Here is a 15,570-nt window from a genome sequence, read left to right as displayed (position 1 = left end):
AATAAAAAAATATAAAAGTTGAAATTGCCCCCCTTTCGCCCCATTCAAAACAAAACAATAAGATTAAATCAAATATTCACATATTTGATATTGCCGCCTTCAGAGTCACCCGATCTATCAATATAAAAAAGAATTAACCCGATCGCTAAACTGCATAATGAGAAAAAAGTCAAAACGCCCAAAATTACTTTTTTTGATTGCTGCAACATTGCATTAAAATGCAATGACGGGTGATCAAAAGATCGTATCTGCATCAAAATAGTATCATTAAAAATGTAAGCTCGGCACACAAAAAATAAGCCCTCACCCAACCCCAGATCACGAAAAATGGAAACACTACGAGTATCGGAAAATGGCGCAATTTTTTTTTAAACAAAGGTTGGAATTCTTTTTCACCACTTAGATAAAAAAGAACCTGGACATATTTGGTGTCTATGAACTCATATTATATAATGAAAAGAACCTAGCACTCAACTTGATGCTTTAGTGCAAATTTTATTGTAGTAGTACCCAATAAACGTTTCGGTCCCTCATACGGACCTTCGTCAGTAACTACATGTGAGAAAACAAATAACCAAACATAAACAAAAGTAAAAAATAATAATCATACAAAACAAAGTATATACATGGAATATTTGAAAGAGAAACAGCATCGGTATAGGATTCAGGTCAAATATATAAGTGAAATATACGCTGAGGAGAAGTACACCGAGTATCGAGGCTTGATTAGTTCCACTTCACGAAATAGGAGAGGACAGCCAGAAAATGTGAAAGAGGAAGGTGAGGTACATACCGTACTAATAAGTGGTGAATGAGACCATAGGGTCACAGGGCACTAAAGGAGCAGCGTCTGGGGATATGAGAGAGTCCTGTTAAAGACTCCTATGAGCCAGTAGGATAGTGATGTGGGGGAATATTAGATAAGGCATACCTTATAAGTAAACCGGATAGGAGTAGTACTGTGGGAAACAACGGAGGCAAGTTACATACCGGTATACTGAAAGCAGGGCAAAGGCTGCGCTAGTGCTGTAGTTACCAAGAATAGCAGAGAAGAATGATGCCGCTGTCAGACGCGGTGTCCACCGCTGGTCTGATCGGGAATCAGAGGAGCCGCCGCTACAAGGGCGGAGGGCGGGACCGAGAACAGCCCAACAGCCAATCAGCGGCTGGGCGAAGAACCGGAAGTGACGTCGCGTGAGGTGTAACTAAGTGTGCGGCTATGAGAAGAGTTAATGCGGTGTAGCACCCGGAAGTGACGTCGCGTTGTCATGGAAATAGAGCGATACAATAGAGCGGCTAAAGGGGAGCACAGGGGATAGCGCCGGCGGAGTAGCCTTATCAGACAGTACACTAGTAGGGGGATAAGAGTCCTAGAAGGGAGGGTTCCAGTTAGCTAAATAAAGAGTCAGGTTAAGACAAATGACGTAGAGATGAAGTGCCTAACGGAGATTCTGTGATTGGTGAACGATCTCCGTAGTGATGGTGCTCCTATGGCGTATCATTCTGCCATGTGACAAAGTAGGCAAGGTGCGGATAACAGACTTGATCCAGTGTGATATACGGGTGGTACAAAGAGACCTCAGTACAGACGGCTCTAGTGGTAAGAGAGAGAAAGGGTCAGTTATCGGTATAATGTACATACATAAAATACATTGTCCAAGTAAGTAACAATTAAGTTATTGGAGTCCGTAATAACCTGTAGGAAAAATACACAATACCAAAGTAATAATAACATGACATGAAAAAGCCGTAGATTAGGTATGGACTGGCTACCCTGGTTGAGGTGGAAAACAAATGTGGATATAACTGTCTAATTGCATTCTCAGAGAAAGGAGGCCAAATCATAGTCTCTATTGAGTCCCAAAGGATGGAGGGTCTCCAACGTATGAATCCAAAAAGCCTCCCTCCGTTTGAGACGGGCTACCCGGTCGCCACCACGACGGATAGGGGGGATGTGTTCTATAACCTGGAACTGTAGTTGTGAGACATTATGGCCATGGTTGTTGAAGTGAAGGGGGATGGGTAACAACAAGTTCTTGCAGCGGACCGTTGACTTGTGTTTAGAAACACGATCACGTATAGGTTGCGTGGTTTCACCTACGTATAAAAGTCCACAGGAACATTTAATTAAGTATATGACCCATGATGAGGCGCAGGTAAAGTAACCTGGAATGCGGTATGATTTTCCTGAGCGAGGGTGGTGGAAGGAGGAGCCTTTAAGGACGTTATGGCATTGTGAGCAATTAAGGCACGGGAAAGTCCCTGTGCGTGGACTCTGTAAAAATCGTTGGCAGGGGGATGGAATACCTGGTCCCAAGTCTGCCCGCACCAAAGAGTCCTTCAGGTTGGGTGGGCGTTTGAAACAGGGGAGAAAGGGGTTTTGGAATTCGACTACGTTAGGGTATGCTTTAGACAAAAGGTGCCAGTTTTGACGTATGGACCTACGTAAAATGTAGGCAAACGGATGGTATGAATGAACGAACGGGATCCGATTGGAGGCTCTATTGGGTCGTGGGGGTGAAGGAGCGGCAGCTTTTTCCAGTACAGATGGCGGGTAACCCCGTTGGGCAAATTTGGTGGCCATTTCCTGAAGGCGGACTGGTCTAAGTTCCGTGTCAGATACAATCTTTGAGACCCGATGGAATTGAGACTTGGGTACCGAATTTTTAGTGGCAGGAGGGTGGAAGCTCGTGAAGTGTAACAAGCTGTTACGGTCAGTACTTTTGGTGTAAAGGTCGGTAGTGATAGAGCCATCAGGTTGGAGAATGACCATAGTGTCCAGAAAGTTGATCTGTGTGGTGTTATGCGACATGGTGAAAGAAATACCCGGCCAAGCTGTGTTTAGCCAATCAAAGAAGGACGCGAGGGCTTCCAACGAGCCCCCCCATATGCAGAAAACATCGTCGATGTAGCGTCTCCATACGATAACATTGTCGCGAAACAGAGGATGGGAGTATATCTGACTCTCCTCAAAATCGGCCATGTAGCAATTAGCATACGGGGGTGCTACGTTGGAGCCCATCGCGGTGCCACGGATTTGTAGATAGAAGTCATCCTGAAACAAAAAATAATTACGGGTAAGAATGATAGTCAACAGTTCAATACACAAGTTAATCTGATCAGGTAGAAGGCCGGAATGGATCAGAAGTTTATGGACAGAATTAATACCTTCAATGTGAGGGATAGACGTATACAAGTCTTTTACATCCATAGTTACCAGTGTGGAGTGTGGAGGAATGGGTCCTATATCCTTAAGGATATTGAGGAAGGATCCTGTGTCCAGGATGAAGGACTTGGATGACCTAATCAGTGGAGTAAGGATCTTTTCTAAATAAATGGCCAGAGGGGAGAGGATGGAGTCGGTTGAGGCGACTATGGGCCTCCCTGGGGGTTTCTCCAAGTTCTTATGGATTTTAGGAATAGTATAGAATACTGGAGTGATTGGGTGTGAATTAGTGAGAAATTCCCGTGTTTTGGGGTCTAGGACCCCCAGTTCAGTATATTTCAAGAGTGTATCAGAGATGATTTGCCGGATAGCGGCTATGGGATCTCGTTGTAATTTAACATAGACCGTGGAGTTGTCTAATTGACGTTTAATTTCGTTGAGGTAATCTGACCTATTCATTATGACGAGGGCGCCCCCTTTATCAGCGGGTTTGAAAATAAGGCTACTATCATTTTGTAGGCCCCATAAAGCCTGACGTTCTATGGAGGAGAGATTGGGGGGAAAAAATAACCTACCCCTTCTGATGTCCTCACATAGTGATTTGAACGACTCTTTGATGAAACCTATAAAGGATTCCATGGCATGTGAGCCATGTGGAGGTCTAAAATGGCTTTTAGTATAGAGGCCTAAACTCCGTGAGGAAAGAGGATAGTCAAGTGGTACCGTTGAGGGCTGTATGGAGGGCGGTTCTGGGGATGTGGAAAAAAAGGCCTTCAGTCTGAGAGTGCGGAAGAATCGTTGAAGATCCATTTCAAGATCAAATGTATGACATTGATATGACGGGCAGAATGACAACCCTTTCTGTAGTACTTTGTATTCCGCTACACCAAGCAGTCTGTCAGAAATGTTAATTACCAACGGATTGGTACCTGAGATCTCGTGATCCTCCCTTGGACCGAGTCTCCTCCTGTGTCCGTGGCCGCGCCTCGTGGTCTTCTTCGCGGGAAGCGTTGTCGTTGGCCTAAAAAACGTGGTGGGAGTGTAGCAGGGGTACCTAAATCCTGCTCTGAGCCTGATGTCGAGTAGTCGAGAGAGGTACGTGGAGCTTGGCGAGATGTATTTCGACGACCGGAGAAGTTGTCCTGCCATCTGTATACCTGCTGGCGCTCGTAGTCCTCCGTGTCCCTGTTGAATTTAATACGTTTTCTTTCCTCCGTCTCCCGTCGATGCTTCTCGATGTTCTTGGATATGTGATCTTTAAGGGTAGTGAGTTCTTCGGGAGACCCGGATGAAGATAGTTGAGCCTCGATGGATTTGATGGCCTCGGAGCTTGTGGAGATCGCCTTCTGCAGGTGCTCAATAGTCAGGGTGATAATATCGAAAGAACACTTGTTAAGAATTTGTTCGTATCTAGTGCAATATTCAGGAGAGTCCCGAAACAGTGTGGGACGTAGTGGAACACGTAGACCCCTAGGGATCCGTTGTGCTCGAAGGTATTCGGAAAGTGTAGCGCAGTGGAGTTCAAGACGGACTACACCTCAACAAACCTGGGAAACACACATTCGCCAGAAGACTCGCTACACTCATCAGGAGGGCGTTAAACTAGAAGAAGAGGGGACGGGAAGAAAAACATTAGACTCGAACAAAGACGACCCAGGAAAACATACTCAGAAGGGAGGTAAGAACATTTCTAAAACAATCCACAGTGAGGAGATTGGAACAAAACAAAATCCTCTAAACTGCATGCTCGCAAACGCCAGAAGCCTGACAAACAAGATGGAAGAACTAGAAGCAGAAATATCTACAGGTAACTTTGACATAGTGGGAATAACCGAGACATGGTTAGATGAAAGCTATGACTGGGCAGTTAACTTACAGGATTACAGTCTGTTTAGAAAGGATCGTAAAAATCGGAGAGGAGGAGGGGTTTGTCTCTATGTAAAGTCTTGTCTAAAGTCCACTTTAAGGGAGGATATTAGCGAAGGGAATGAGGATGTCGAGTCCATATGGGTTGAAATTCATGGAGGGAAAAATGGTAACAAAATTCTCATTGGGGTCTGTTACAAACCCCCAAATATAACAGAAAGCATGGAAAGTCTACTTCTAAAGCAGATAGATGAAGCTGCAACCCATAATGAGGTCCTGGTTATGGGGGACTTTAACTACCCGGATATTAACTGGGAAACAGAAACCTGTGAAACCCATAAAGGCAACAGGTTTCTGCTAATAACCAAAAAAAATTATCTTTCACAATTGGTGCAGAATCCAACCAGAGGAGCAGCACTTTTAGACCTAATACTATCTAATAGACCTGACAGAATAACAAATCTGCAGGTGGTTGGGCATTTAGGAAATAGCGACCACAATATTGTGCAGTTTCACCTGTCTTTCACTAGGGGGACTTGTCAGGGAGTCACAAAAACATTGAACTTTAGGAAGGCAAAGTTTGAACAGCTTAGAGATGCCCTTAATCTGGTAGACTGGGACAATATCCTCAGAAATGAGAATACAGATAATAAATGGGAAATGTTTAAGAACATCCTAAATAGGCAGTGTAAGCGGTTTATACCTTGTGGGAATAAAAGGACTAGAAATAGGAAAAACCCAATGTGGCTAAACAAAGAAGTAAGACAGGCAATTAACAGTAAAAAGAAAGCATTTGCACTACTAAAGCAGGATGGCACCATTGAAGCTCTAAAAAACTATAGGGAGAAAAATACTTTATCTAAAAAACTAATTAAAGCTGCCAAAAAGGAAACAGAGAAGCACATTGCTAAGGAGAGTAAAACTAATCCCAAACTGTTCTTCAACTATATCAATAGTAAAAGAATAAAAACTGAAAATGTAGGCCCCTTAAAAAATAGTGAGGAAAGAATGGTTGTAGATGACGAGGAAAAAGCTAACATATTAAACACCTTCTTCTCCACGGTATTCACGGTGGAAAATGAAATGCTAGGTGAAATCCCAAGAAACAATGAAAACCCTATATTAAGGGTCACCAATCTAACCCAAGAAGAGGTGCGAAACCGGCTAAATAAGATTAAAATAGATAAATCTCCGGGTCCGGATGGCATACACCCACGAGTACTAAGAGAACTAAGTAATGTAATAGATAAACCATTATTTCTTATTTTTAGTGACTCTATAGCGACAGGGTCTGTTCCGCAGGACTGGCGCATAGCAAATGTGGTGCCAATATTCAAAAAGGGCTCTAAAAGTGAACCTGGAAATTATAGGCCAGTAAGTCTAACCTCTATTGTTGGTAAAATATTTGAAGGGTTTCTGAGGGATGTTATTCTGGATTATCTCAATGAGAATAACTGTTTAACTCCATATCAGCATGGGTTTATGAGAAATCGCTCCTGTCAAACCAATCTAATCAGTTTTTATGAAGAGGTAAGCTATAGACTGGACCACGGTGAGTCATTGGACGTGGTATATCTCGATTTTTCCAAAGCGTTTGATACCGTGCCGCACAAGAGGTTGGTACACAAAATGAGAATGCTTGGTCTGGGGGAAAATGTGTGTAAATGGGTTAGTAACTGGCTTAGTGATAGAAAGCAGAGGGTGGTTATAAATGGTATAGTCTCTAACTGGGTCGCTGTGACCAGTGGGGTACCGCAGGGGTCAGTATTGGGACCTGTTCTCTTCAACATATTCATTAATGATCTGGTAGAAGGTTTACACAGTAAAATATCGATATTTGCAGATGATACAAAACTATGTAAAGCAGTTAATACAAGAGAAGATAGTATTCTGCTACAGATGGATCTGGATAAGTTGGAAACTTGGGCTGAAAGGTGGCAGATGAGGTTTAACAATGATAAATGTAAGGTTATACACATGGGAAGAGGGAATCAATATCACCATTACACACTGAACGGGAAACCACTGGGTAAATCTGACAGGGAGAAGGACTTGGGGATCCTAGTTAATGATAAACTTACCTGGAGCAGCCAGTGCCAGGCAGCAGCTGCCAAGGCAAACAGGATCATGGGGTGCATTAAAAGAGGTCTGGATACACATGATGAGAGCATTATACTGCCTCTGTACAAATCCCTAGTTAGACCGCACATGGAGTACTGTGTCCAGTTTTGGGCACCGGTGCTCAGGAAGGATATAATGGAACTAGAGAGAGTACAAAGGAGGGCAACAAAATTAATAAAGGGGATGGGAGAACTACAATACCCAGATAGATTAGCGAAATTAGGATTATTTAGTCTAGAAAAAAGACGACTGAGGGGCGATCTAATAACCATGTATAAGTATATAAGGGGACAATACAAATATCTCGCTGAGGATCTGTTTATACCAAGGAAGGTGACGGGCACAAGGGGGCATTCTTTGCGTTTGGAGGAGAGAAGGTTTTTCCACCAACATAGAAGAGGATTCTTTACTGTTAGGGCAGTGAGAATCTGGAATTGCTTGCCTGAGGAGGTGGTGATGGCGAACTCAGTCGAGGGGTTCAAGAGAGGCCTGGATGTCTTCCTGGAGCAGAACAATATTGTATCATACAATTATTAGGTTCTGTAGAAGGACGTAGATCTGGGTATTTATTATGATGGAATATAGGCTGAACTGGATGGACAAATGTCTTTTTTCGGCCTTACTAACTATGTTACTATGTTATGTTAATATTGGTAAAGTGACGGAGCTCCCGTTCTAAGTCTCTCCCCCTCGTTTCCCTTGGAGGGATTTTCAGAAAATCACTATTAAAAGTGGAACGTGCCAGGATATTCGAGGTCTCCTCAGCATTATAGGAGAATGTGGACATGACCCGTCAGTGTGCACCACGTAAGGGAGTAATATCAAACAAAACAACCGTATGCACTACTGGTGAAATGGTGCTAAGGTTAGGTTCCCACACCTTGATACAATATAATGAAAAGAACCTAGCACTCAACTTGATGCTTTAGTGCAAATTTTATTGTAGTAGTACCCAATAAACGTTTCGGTCCCTCATACGGACCTTCGTCAGTAACTACATGTGAGAAAACAAATAACCAAACATAAACAAAAGTAAAAAATAATAATCATACAAAACAAAGTATATACATGGAATATTTGAAAGAGAAACAGCATCGGTATAGGATTCAGGTCAAATATATAAGTGAAATATACGCTGAGGAGAAGTACACCGAGTATCGAGGCTTGATTAGTTCCACTTCACGAAATAGGAGAGGACAGCCAGAAAATGTGAAAGAGGAAGGTGAGGTACATACCGTACTAATAAGTGGTGAATGAGACCATAGGGTCACAGGGCACTAAAGGAGCAGCGTCTGGGGATATGAGAGAGTCCTGTTAAAGACTCCTATGAGCCAGTAGGATAGTGATGTGGGGGAATATTAGATAAGGCATACCTTATAAGTAAACCGGATAGGAGTAGTACTGTGGGAAACAATGGAGGCAAGTTACATACCGGTATACTGAAAGCAGGGCAAAGGCTGCGCTAGTGCTGTAGTTACCAAGAATAGCAGAGAAGAATGATGCCGCTGTCAGACACGGTGTCCACCGCTGGTCTGATCGGGAATCAGAGGAGCCGCCGCTACAAGGGCGGAGGGCGGGAACGAGAACAGCCCAACAGCCAATCAGCGGCTGGGCGAAGAACCGGAAGTGACGTCGCGTGAGGTGTAACTAAGTGTGCGGCTATGAGAAGAGTTAATGCGGTGTAGCACCCGGAAGTGACGTCGCGTTGTCATGGAAATAGAGCGATACAATAGAGCGGCTAAAGGGGAGCACAGGGGATAGCGCCGGCGGAGTAGCCTTATCAGACAGTACACTAGTAGGGGGATAAGAGTCCTAGAAGGGAGGGTTCCAGTTAGCTAAATAAAGAGTCAGGTTAAGACAAATGACGTAGAGATGAAGTGCCTAACGGAGATTCTGTGATTGGTGAACGATCTCCGTAGTGATGGTGCTCCTATGGCGTATCATTCTGCCATGTGACAAAGTAGGCAAGGTGCGGATAACAGACTTGATCCAGTGTGATATACGGGTGGTACAAAGAGACCTCAGTACAGACGGCTCTAGTGGTAAGAGAGAGAAAGGGTCAGTTATCGGTATAATGTACATACATAAAATACATTGTCCAAGTAAGTAACAATTAAGTTATTGGAGTCCGTAATAACCTGTAGGAAAAATACACAATACCAAAGTAATAATAACATGACATGAAAAAGCCGTAGATTAGGTATGGACTGGCTACCCTGGTTGAGGTGGAAAACAAATGTGGATATAACTGTCTAATTGCATTCTCAGAGAAAGGAGGCCAAATCATAGTCTCTATTGAGTCCCAAAGGATGGAGGGTCTCCAACGTATGAATCCAAAAAGCCTCCCTCCGTTTGAGACGGGCTACCCGGTCGCCACCACGACGGATAGGGGGGATGTGTTCTATAACCTGGAACTGTAGTTGTGAGACATTATGGCCATGGTTGTTGAAGTGAAGGGGGATGGGTAACAACAAGTTCTTGCAGCGGACCGTTGACTTGTGTTTAGAAACACGATCACGTATAGGTTGCGTGGTTTCACCTACGTATAAAAGTCCACAGGAACATTTAATTAAGTATATGACCCATGATGAGGCGCAGGTAAAGTAACCTGGAATGCGGTATGATTTTCCTGAGCGAGGGTGGTGGAAGGAGGAGCCTTTAAGGACGTTATGGCATTGTGAGCAATTAAGGCACGGGAAAGTCCCTGTGCGTGGACTCTGTAAAAATCGTTGGCAGGGGGATGGAATACCTGGTCCCAAGTCTGCCCGCACCAAAGAGTCCTTCAGGTTGGGTGGGCGTTTGAAACAGGGGAGAAAGGGGTTTTGGAATTCGACTACGTTAGGGTATGCTTTAGACAAAAGGTGCCAGTTTTGACGTATGGACCTACGTAAAATGTAGGCAAACGGATGGTATGAATGAACGAACGGGATCCGATTGGAGGCTCTATTGGGTCGTGGGGGTGAAGGAGCGGCAGCTTTTTCCAGTACAGATGGCGGGTAACCCCGTTGGGCAAATTTGGTGGCCATTTCCTGAAGGCGGACTGGTCTAAGTTCCGTGTCAGATACAATCTTTGAGACCCGATGGAATTGAGACTTGGGTACCGAATTTTTAGTGGCAGGAGGGTGGAAGCTCGTGAAGTGTAACAAGATGTTACGGTCGGTACTTTTGGTGTAAAGGTCGGTAGTGATAGAGCCATCAGGTTGGAGAATGACCATAGTGTCCAGAAAGTTGATCTGTGTGGTGTTATGCGACATGGTGAAAGAAATACCCGGCCAAGCTGTGTTTAGCCAATCAAAGAAGGACGCGAGGGCTTCCAACGAGCCCCCCCATATGCAGAAAACATCGTCGATGTAGCGTCTCCATACGATAACATTGTCGCGAAACAGAGGATGGGAGTATATCTGACTCTCCTCAAAATCGGCCATGTAGCAATTAGCATACGGGGGTGCTACGTTGGAGCCCATCGCGGTGCCACGGATTTGTAGATAGAAGTCATCCTGAAACAAAAAATAATTACGGGTAAGAATGATAGTCAACAGTTCAATACACAAGTTAATCTGATCAGGTAGAAGGCCGGAATGGGTCAGAAGTTTATGGACAGAATTAATACCTTCAATGTGAGGGATAGACGTATACAAGTCTTTTACATCCATAGTTACCAGTGTGGAGTGTGGAGGAATGGGTCCTATATCCTTAAGGATATTGAGGAAGGATCCTGTGTCCAGGATGAAGGACTTGGATGACCTAATCAGTGGAGTAAGGATCTTTTCTAAATAAATGGCCAGAGGGGAGAGGATGGAGTCGGTTGAGGCGACTATGGGCCTCCCTGGGGGTTTCTCCAAGTTCTTATGGATTTTAGGAATAGTATAGAATACTGGAGTGATTGGGTGTGAATTAGTGAGAAATTCCCGTGTTTTGGGGTCTAGGACCCCCAGTTCAGTATATTTCAAGAGTGTATCAGAGATGATTTGCCGGATAGCGGCTATGGGATCTCGTTGTAATTTAACATAGACCGTGGAGTTGTCTAATTGACGTTTAATTTCGTTGAGGTAATCTGACCTATTCATTATGACGAGGGCGCCCCCTTTATCAGCGGGTTTGAAAATAAGGCTACTATCATTTTGTAGGCCCCGTAAAGCCTGACGTTCTATGGAGGAGAGATTGGGGGGAAAAAATAACCTACCCCTTCTGATGTCCTCACATAGTGATTTGAACGACTCTTTGATGAAACCTATAAAGGATTCCATGGCATGTGAGCCATGTGGAGGTCTAAAATGGCTTTTAGTATAGAGGCCTAAACTCCGTGAGGAAAGAGGATAATCAAGTGGTACCGTTGAGGGCTGTATGGAGGGCGGTTCTGGGGATGTGGAAAAAAAGGCCTTCAGTCTGAGAGTGCGGAAGAATCGTTGAAGATCCATTTCAAGATCAAATGTATGACATTGATATGACGGGCAGAATGACAACCCTTTCTGTAGTACTTTGAATTCCGCTACACCAAGCAGTCTGTCAGAAATGTTAATTACCAACGGATTGGTACCTGAGATCTCGTGATCCTCCCTTGGACCGAGTTTCCTCCTGTGTCCGTGGCCGCGCCTCGTGGTCTTCTTCGCGGGAAGCGTTGTCGTTGGCCTAAAAAACGTGGTGGGAGTGTAGCAGGGGTACCTAAATCCTGCTCTGAGCCTGATGTCGAGTAGTCGAGAGAGGTACGTGGAGCTTGGCGAGATGTATTTCGACGACCGGAGAAGTTGTCCTGCCATCTGTATACCTGCTGGCGCTCGTAGTCCTCCGTGTCCCTGTTGAATTTAATACGTTTTCTTTCCTCCGTCTCCCGTCGATGCTTCTCGATGTTCTTGGATATGTGATCTTTAAGGGTAGTGAGTTCTTCGGGAGACCCGGATGAAGATAGTTGAGCCTCGATGGATTTGATGGCCTCGGAGCTTGTGGAGATCGCCTTCTGCAGGTGCTCAATAGTCAGGGTGATAATATCGAAAGAACACTTGTTAAGAATTTGTTCGTATCTAGTGCAATATTCAGGAGAGTCCCGAAACAGTGTGGGACGTAGTGGAACACGTAGACCCCTAGGGATCCGTTGTGCTCGAAGGTATTCGGAAAGTGTAGCGCAGTGGAGTTCAATATTGGTAAAGTGACGGAGCTCCCGTTCTAAGTCTCTCCCCCTCGTTTCCCTTGGAGGGATTTTCAGAAAATCACTATTAAAAGTGGAACGTGCCAGGATATTCGAGGTCTCCTCAGCATTATAGGAGAATGTGGACATGACCCGTCAGTGTGCACCACGTAAGGGAGTAATATCAAACAAAACAACCGTATGCACTACTGGTGAAATGGTGCTAAGGTTAGGTTCCCACACCTTCATACAATATAATGAAAAGAACCTAGCACTCAACTTGATGCTTTAGTGCAAATTTTATTGTAGTAGTACCCAATAAACGTTTCGGTCCCTCATACGGACCTTCGTCAGTAACTACATGTGAGAAAACAAATAACCAAACATAAACAAAAGTAAAAAATAATAATCATACAAAACAAAGTATATACATGGAATATTTGAAAGAGAAACAGCATCGGTATAGGATTCAGGTCAAATATATAAGTGAAATATACGCTGAGGAGAAGTACACCGAGTATCGAGGCTTGATTAGTTCCACTTCACGAAATAGGAGAGGACAGCCAGAAAATGTGAAAGAGGAAGGTGAGGTACATACCGTACTAATAAGTGGTGAATGAGACCATAGGGTCACAGGGCACTAAAGGAGCAGCGTCTGGGGATATGAGAGAGTCCTGTTAAAGACTCCTATGAGCCAGTAGGATAGTGATGTGGGGGAATATTAGATAAGGCATACCTTATAAGTAAACCGGATAGGAGTAGTACTGTGGGAAACAATGGAGGCAAGTTACATACCGGTATACTGAAAGCAGGGCAAAGGCTGCGCTAGTGCTGTAGTTACCAAGAATAGCAGAGAAGAATGATGCCGCTGTCAGACGCGGTGTCCACCGCTGGTCTGATCGGGAATCAGAGGAGCCACCACTACAAGGGCGGAGGGCGGGACCGAGAACAGCCCAACAGCCAATCAGCGGCTGGGCGAAGAACCGGAAGTAACATCGCGTGAGGTGTAACTAAGTGTGCGGCTATGAGAAGAGTTAATGCGGTGTAGCACCCGGAAGTGACGTCGCGTTGTCATGGAAATAGAGCGATACAATAGAGCGGCTAAAGGGGAGCACAGGGGATAGCGCCGGCGGAGTAGCCTTATCAGACAGTACACTAGTAGGGGGGATAAGAGTCCTAGAGGGTTCCAGTTAGCTAAATAAAGAGTCAGGTTAAGACAAATGACGTAGAGATGAAGTGCCTAACGGAGATTCCGTGATTGGTGAACGATCTCCGTAGTGATGGTGCTCCTATGGCGTATCATTCTGCCATGTGACAAAGTAGGCAAGGTGCGGATAACAGACTTGATCCAGTGTGATATACGGGATGTACAAAGAGACCTCAGTACAGACGGCTCTAGTGGTAAGAGAGAGAAAGGGTCAGTTATCGGTATAATGTACATACATAAAATACATTGTCCAAGTAAGTAACAATTAAGTTATTGGAGTCCGTAATAACCTGTAGGAAAAATACACAATACCAAAGTAATAATAACATGACATGAAAAAGCCGTAGATTAGGTATGGACTGGCTACCCTGGTTGAGGTGGAAAACAAATGTGGATATAACTGTCTAATTGCATTCTCAGAGAAAGGAGGCCAAATCATAGTCTCTATTGAGTCCCAAGGGATGGAGGGTCTCCAATGTATGAATCCAAAAAGCCTCCCTCCGTTTGAGACGGGCTACCCGGTCGCCACCACGACGGATAGGGGGGATGTGTTCTATAACCTGGAACTGTAGTTGTGAGACATTATGGCCATGGTTGTTGAAGTGAAGGGGGATGGGTAACAACAAGTTCTTGCAGCGGACCGTTGACTTGTGTTTAGAAACACGATCACGTATAGGTTGCGTGGTTTCACCTACGTATAAAAGTCCACAGGGACATTTAATTAAGTATATGACCCATGATGAGGCGCAGGTAAAGTAATCTGGAATGCGGTATGATTTTCCTGAGCGAGGGTGGTGGAAGGAGGAGCCTTTAAGGACGTTATGGCATTGTGAGCAATTAAGGCACGGGAAAGTCCCTGTGCGTGGACTCTGTAAAAATCGTTGGCGGGGGGATGGAATACCTGATCCCAAGTCTGCCCGCAACAAAGAGTCCTTCAGGTTGGGTGGGCGTTTGAAACAGGGGAGAAAGGGGTTTTGGAATTCGACTACGTTAGGGTATGCTTTAGACAAAAGGTGCCAGTTTTGACGTATGGACCTACGTAAAATGTAGGCAAACGGATGATATGAATGAACGAACGGGATCCGATTGAAGGTAATAATTCTGTCCATAAACTTCTGACCCATTCCGGCCTTCTACCTGATCAGATTAACTTGTGTATTGAACTGTTGACTATCATTCTTACCCGTAATTATTTTTTGTTTCAGGATGACTTCTATCTACAAATCCGTGGCACCGCGATGGGCTCCAACGTAGCACCCCCGTATGCTAATTGCTACATGGCCGATTTTGAGGAGAGTCAGATATACTCCCATCCTCTGTTTCGCGACAATGTTATCGTATGGAGACGCTACATCGACGATGTTTTCTGCATATGGGGGGGCTCGTTGGAAGCCCTCGCGTCCTTCTTTGATTGGCTAAACACAGCTTGGCCGGGTATTTCTTTCACCATGTCGCATAACACCACACAGATCAACTTTCTGGACACTATGGTCATTCTATAACCTGATGGCTCTATCACTACCGACCTTTACACCAAAAGTACCGACCGTAACATCTTGTTACACTTCACGAGCTTCCACCCTCCTGCCACTAAAAATTCGGTACCCAAGTCTCAATTCCATCGGGTCTCAAAGATTGTATCTGACACGGAACTTAGACCAGTCCGCCTTCAGGAAATGGCCACCAAATTTGCCCAACGGGGTTACCCGCCATCTGTACTGGAAAAAGCTGCCGCTCCTTCACCCCCACGACCCAATAGAGCCTCCAATCGGATCCCGTTCGTTCATTCATACCATCCGTTTGCCTACATTTTACGTAGGTCCATACGTCAAAACTGGCACCTTTTGTCTAAAGCATACCCTAACGTAGTCGAATTCCAAAACCCCTTTCTCCCCTGTTTCAAACGCCCACCCAACCTGAAGGACTCTTTGGTGCGGGCAGACTTGGGACCAGGTATTCCATCCCCCTGCCAACGATTTTTACAGAGTCCACGCACAGGGACTTTCCCGTGCCTTAATTGCTCACAATGCCATAACGTCCTTAAAGGCTCCTCCTTCCACCACCCTCGCTCAGGAAAATCATACCGCA

General features: G+C 44.8%; 2 protein-coding genes across 3 annotated transcripts; both read right to left on the bottom strand.

The window, feature by feature from the left end:
* Window positions 1-501: 501 nt before the first annotated feature.
* On the bottom strand, window positions 502-4,644 carry LOC138670093 (uncharacterized). Its single transcript, XM_069757126.1, has 2 exons — window positions 794-4,644; window positions 502-552 (listed from the first exon to the last, which is right to left on the bottom strand). Exon 1 carries the CDS (start codon window positions 4,313-4,315, stop codon window positions 1,823-1,825), a length of 2,493 nt encoding a protein of 830 aa, XP_069613227.1. The 5' UTR covers window positions 4,316-4,644; the 3' UTR covers window positions 502-552; window positions 794-1,822.
* Window positions 4,645-8,087: 3,443 nt separating this feature from the next.
* On the bottom strand, window positions 8,088-13,150 carry LOC138670092 (uncharacterized). 2 transcript variants are annotated; one of them, XM_069757125.1, is made up of 2 exons: window positions 12,874-13,150; window positions 8,088-12,632 (listed from the first exon to the last, which is right to left on the bottom strand). In XM_069757125.1, exon 2 carries the CDS (start codon window positions 11,908-11,910, stop codon window positions 9,418-9,420), a length of 2,493 nt encoding a protein of 830 aa, XP_069613226.1. In that variant the 5' UTR covers window positions 11,911-12,632; window positions 12,874-13,150; the 3' UTR covers window positions 8,088-9,417. The 2 variants fall into 2 exon arrangements, 1 of the variants encoding a protein (XP_069613226.1); XR_011319300.1 differs by having other exon boundaries at window positions 8,097-8,147; window positions 8,389-13,150.
* Between the last annotated feature and the right edge of the window lie 2,420 nt (window positions 13,151-15,570).

Source organism: Ranitomeya imitator, chromosome 3 (genome assembly GCF_032444005.1).
Source record: "Ranitomeya imitator isolate aRanImi1 chromosome 3, aRanImi1.pri, whole genome shotgun sequence".
Taxonomy (NCBI): domain Eukaryota; kingdom Metazoa; phylum Chordata; class Amphibia; order Anura; family Dendrobatidae; genus Ranitomeya; species Ranitomeya imitator.
The sequence above is the reverse complement of the archived record's forward strand: the minus strand, read 5'-3'. Positions and strand labels throughout refer to the sequence as shown.